This window comes from the organism of the source record quoted next (genome assembly GCF_019968955.1).
Source record: "MAG: Porospora cf. gigantea A chromosome Unknown PgA_NODE_2011_length_4316_cov_418.183, whole genome shotgun sequence".
NCBI classification, from domain to species: domain Eukaryota; phylum Apicomplexa; class Conoidasida; order Eugregarinorida; family Porosporidae; genus Porospora; species Porospora cf. gigantea A.
Genome location: NW_027151489.1, coordinates 1 through 4,316, shown reverse-complemented (window position 1 = coordinate 4,316; position 4,316 = coordinate 1). Strand labels below are relative to the sequence as shown.

At 52.4% G+C, this 4,316-nt stretch overlaps 3 protein-coding genes across 5 annotated transcripts; all 3 read left to right on the top strand.

Moving 5' to 3' along the window:
- Positions 1 to 648: 648 nt before the first annotated feature.
- Positions 649 to 2,058, top strand: KVP18_001425 (uncharacterized protein; the record flags this gene model as incomplete). The annotated part of the gene is made up of 1 exon (XM_067951426.1): positions 649 to 2,058. One exon carries the CDS (start codon positions 649 to 651, stop codon positions 2,056 to 2,058), a length of 1,410 nt encoding a protein of 469 aa, XP_067811671.1.
- A 54-nt stretch (positions 2,059 to 2,112) lies between these two features.
- KVP18_001427 (uncharacterized protein) lies at positions 2,113 to 2,622 on the top strand (the record flags this gene model as incomplete). The annotated part of the gene is made up of 1 exon (XM_067951430.1): positions 2,113 to 2,622. The coding sequence occupies one exon, from the start codon at positions 2,113 to 2,115 to the stop codon at positions 2,620 to 2,622; it is 510 nt and encodes a 169-aa protein (XP_067811675.1).
- A 105-nt stretch (positions 2,623 to 2,727) lies between these two features.
- On the top strand, positions 2,728 to 4,316 carry KVP18_001426 (uncharacterized protein; the record flags this gene model as incomplete). Of its 3 annotated transcripts, none has more annotated exons than XM_067951429.1 (2): positions 2,728 to 3,015; positions 3,041 to 4,316. In XM_067951429.1, coding segments are annotated over 2 exons (1,564 nt in total), but the record flags the coding sequence as incomplete, so codon positions are not given. The 3 variants fall into 3 exon arrangements, with proteins under 3 accessions (XP_067811674.1, XP_067811673.1, XP_067811672.1); XM_067951427.1 differs by lacking the exon at positions 2,728 to 3,015 and having other exon boundaries at positions 3,110 to 4,191; positions 4,232 to 4,304; XM_067951428.1 differs by having other exon boundaries at positions 2,728 to 3,045.

Sequence of the window (4,316 nt, the reverse complement as noted above, 5' to 3'; positions counted from 1 at the left end):
GGCTCTTAGGATGAAAAAATATTCCTCGTTACGAATCTAATGAGATCACTTTCAGGTCTGATGTGGTAGATGCCTTCCAGTCAGTTTCTATGATTCAATGGCAATGCCAAACAGCGTCAATGTTGGGGTAGAGGACTCGGGAACGTTCGACATCGTGCATCAACGTAGATAAGGGACTCCAGGCTCTTAGGATGAAAAAATATTCCTCGTTACGAATCTAATGAGATCACTTTCAGGTCTGATGTGGTAGATGCCATCCAGTGTCAGTTTTCCTGACTCAATGGCAATGCTCATGCCAAACAGCGTCCATATTGGGGTAGAGGGACTCGGGAACGTTCTACATCATGCTTCAACGTGGACAAGGCTTCAGGCTCTTAGGATAAAAAAATATTCCTCGTTACGAATCTAATGAGATCACTTACAGGTCTGATTTGGGGATTGGGGAATGAAATTCAAAAAAAGAGTTACATCTGGAAATAGTGGAAAGCGTTTATGACGCGTCAGACTTGAGAGTGATCTTAACGATGAATATGAATAGATCACATATCATAAATTCGGAAAGTGATATGGTTACTATGATGAAATTCCTGAAAATCTCTAAATATATCATAATTTCGGAAAACCTGAATAGATCATATTTTAGTATTCATGAATGTATCTGCAATTCTCCCAGCTCTAGGGTTCAGTGTGACCTCTGAGCCTTTGGCTCCTTTCCAGATACCCGACTTTAATTTCGACTCTCGTGTTAAGAATTCGGGAGATTGTGCGCGTTACGAGCACGTACTCGGATTGCTCGCCCACCACCAACACGGAATTCCTATCGAAGAAACCCGTCGAGACCTGTTCAGTCAGCACTTCGCGCTCAACCTCAATCCGAGAACTTCGCTCCACTACAGAATGAATCACGTGCAAGAGATGCTCCTTTCCGCAATGCGGCAGGCTCCGTCGCTGGACCGCCTCCAGCTGAGCTCTGTCTGCGACGACTTCCTCAGAGAGTACTACATGACGCAGTGCTCGTTATTGCAAGCAGGGTTTCAGCCACCTTTCGATGGCGACTACGTGGAACTTTTGGGCTGGAGGCTACGTGATGCCGCGAATTCCTTTCGCAGCTGTCACTTCTCCAAGGAGATACCCCACGTCTGCGACCTGCGGTCCGTAGATGAGGCTCCGTTGAGACCACAGCGGCCGTGCGGGTCAGTGACAATCCCAGTGGAACGGCAGTGGCCGGTTCCAGACTTCCATGACGCCAGTGTCGAATGGCCAGATATACTGCGACGCGCCCAGCTGAACAACCTTCTTTCATGCTTGGCTGTGCTCATCGACATACACACCTACCTTCCTCTACCGGAGGAGAACCGCAGCCTACTTCGGGTTTTCGTGAACCAGATAGGCGATCGCTTCGCTTGGCAATCTAATGAGCTGGAGAACAGAGTGAGTAAGACGTTGGTTATGCTGCAGAAGGTTGACACGAGTCTTGATCATGTCGATAGCGCGCTTTTCCTTGTTGTCATGCAAGCGGAGGCGTTTTTCCTTTCGCCAGCGACTTTCCTGCAGAACGGCACCACCACAGATCTGCTGATGGCGTGGGAAGCGGCCCGTGAAGCCGCGAACAACGAGAGAGAGAAGACCACCACTGTTGAACACATTCATCCTCTGGACTTGCCCACGTTCAACTTCGCCTCGGACTGGCCAAAAGTGCTGACGTTGGAGCAAGTGCAAAACATTAATCTTGCTCTCTCGGTTCTCCTCACAGCACACCCGCGACTACCGCTTCCCCTCCGTCACCGAGAAAAAATGCTTGGCGTGCTGGACCTCCTGGTCCAGCGGTACGCCGAGGACCCTCGTGAACAGACCCGCCACGTGGTTAAGAAGACCAAATTGCTTCGACAACACCTCAGCGGGACGTCCACGAAAGGCAAGATCGCACCCGTGACGCTCAGATACCTTCTAGAAAGTGAAGCAATCCTCCTTGACGCGTTCACGCTGCTCGATTTGACCCAAAGAGTGGAGTTGACTGTGGCGGCCAGAAATGTCCAGGAACTGGTGAGGTCTAACTAACTTCTAGATTTCATGAACGTAGAATAATCCGAATTTCATATCATACTCGACATCATGTTTGAGTATTTTCCTGCTGCCTGGCCGTCCACCGACCTCGCCATCCAATCTGGAGACGTTGCCTGTCTTTGTGACGAATTCCAGGGGACCGGCGTCAAGTGTGCCTACATAGCGACACTCCATGACCGGCCTTCGACCACTGACGTTGCCCTCGGAATCTCGGAATGTGAGTTCTGCTGGGGATATCCCGAGAAGGGCATTCCGGTGAACCGGTATTACCCCCGCGATGGGGATGTCTGGTGGCACCTGAGGGACCAGGTTCTCATGCTGAGACGACAATGCGGCCTCGATGAATTCGGTGAGGAAGAGATGCAGACGGCGAGGTCTCCTAGGGCGTCGGCTGACCCTATGGTGAGCGTGCCTCTCTGCTACCCCTCTGAGAACTCCCTGGCTATGTCTATGGACTACACACCCGTGCACCCCTTCTCGGTAACCTCAAGCTACGCCCCATCCTACGATAGCCACTCACGAGCTGCGGGCGCGCCAGAGTCCTCTTACAGTCAATGACGTGATCAAAGCAATCTGCGACCTGCTTAACATTCGTAGTGGGTGAATGACGTGATCAAAGTAATCTGTGACCCAACAGTACAATTCGTGAATTTCCTCGCACCCATGCTCAGCCAACCTCAGCAGTGGCCTGTACGACCAGAGGGCATCGAGTCCGCCCCAAAAGGCTGGAACGACAGTCAAAGTCGAACGGTGGAGGAGTTGATGGACGAGAAGGCCAGGAAATGGCAGCAGCTGAACGCAAAGCGTTGGGGAGGCAAGCGACGCACAGATGCAGGAGCCGAGCAGCTGCACCAGAAAGCCCCGATGCCACCAGAGCACGTGAGGAAGATTGTTAAAGACCATGGCGACATGTCGTCTCGCAAGTTCAGGCACGATAAGCGAGTCCATCTGGTAAGTGCAAGGGGTATCCTGGTAGACTAACATATTCCAGGGCGCTTTGAAGTATGTCCCCCATGCCGTCTACAAGCTCTTGGAGAACATGCCCATGCCCTGGGAGCAGGTCAGGGTCTGCGAGACTCTCTACCATATAACTGGAGCGATAAGCTTTGCGAACGAAATCCCCTGGGTCATAGAACCTGTCTACGTGGCACAGTGGTCCACTATGTGGATAATGATGAGACGAGAAAAGCGAGACAGACGACACTTCAAGCGAATGCGGTTTCCCCCATTTGACGACGAAGAGCCTCCGCTAGACTACGGAGACAACGTGCTCGACGTCGAACCGATGGAGGCTATTCAGATGCCGCTGGACGAGGAAGAGGACGCTGCGGTCTCGGACTGGTTCTACGATAACAAACCTCTGAGATGGGACAAGGAGCGCGTGTCCAGCCCAGCCTACCGCAACTGGCGACTGGATCTGGAGCAACTGGGAGTGCTACACAGACTTTCTAGTCAGGTGCTCTCCGACATCGTCGATGATAACTACTTCTATCTGTTCGAGTTGAAATCCTTTTACACTGCGAAAGCGTTAAACCTGGCGATCCCCGGGGGACCGAAGTTCGAGCCTCTGTACAGAGACGTACATGAAGAGGACGAAGACTGGAACGAGTTCAACGACATCAACAAGGTAATCGTCCGTCATCCAGTCCGTACGGAGTACAAAATCGCGTTTCCCTTCTTGTACAACTCCAGACCCCGCAGGGTGGCGGTGTGTAAGTACCACAACCCGACGTCCGTCTACGTCCGTCAGGAGGACCCCACGCTGCCGCCATTCTACTTTGACCCGATCGTCAACCCTATGCCTAAGTATCTCATGGCGGAAGACCCGGTGTCTGAGGAGCTTCCGGATTTTGTGTTGCCGGCTCATGTCCGCCCTCTGGCTGAGGATTCTCCGCTGTCCACGGACACGACGGCAAACGGCATCTCGCTGTTCTGGGCTCCGCGACCGTTCAATCTTCGTGCCGGCCGAACGCGCCGAGCTGTCGACGTCCCGCTAGTGCAGAACTGGTTCAGGGAGCATGCTCCCTCCAGTCACCCCGTAAAGGTTCGAGTGTCATATCAAAAGCTTCTAAAGAATTGGGTTCTGTCCAATCTACATAAACGCCCGCCGAAGCCACTGAAGAAGAGGTCGCTGTTCAAGATTTTCAAGTCTACCAAATTCTTCCAGATCACGGAGCTTGATTGGGTGGAGCTGGGACTCCAGGTCTGCCGACAGGGCTACAACATGCTCAATCTGCTGATCCACCGCAAGA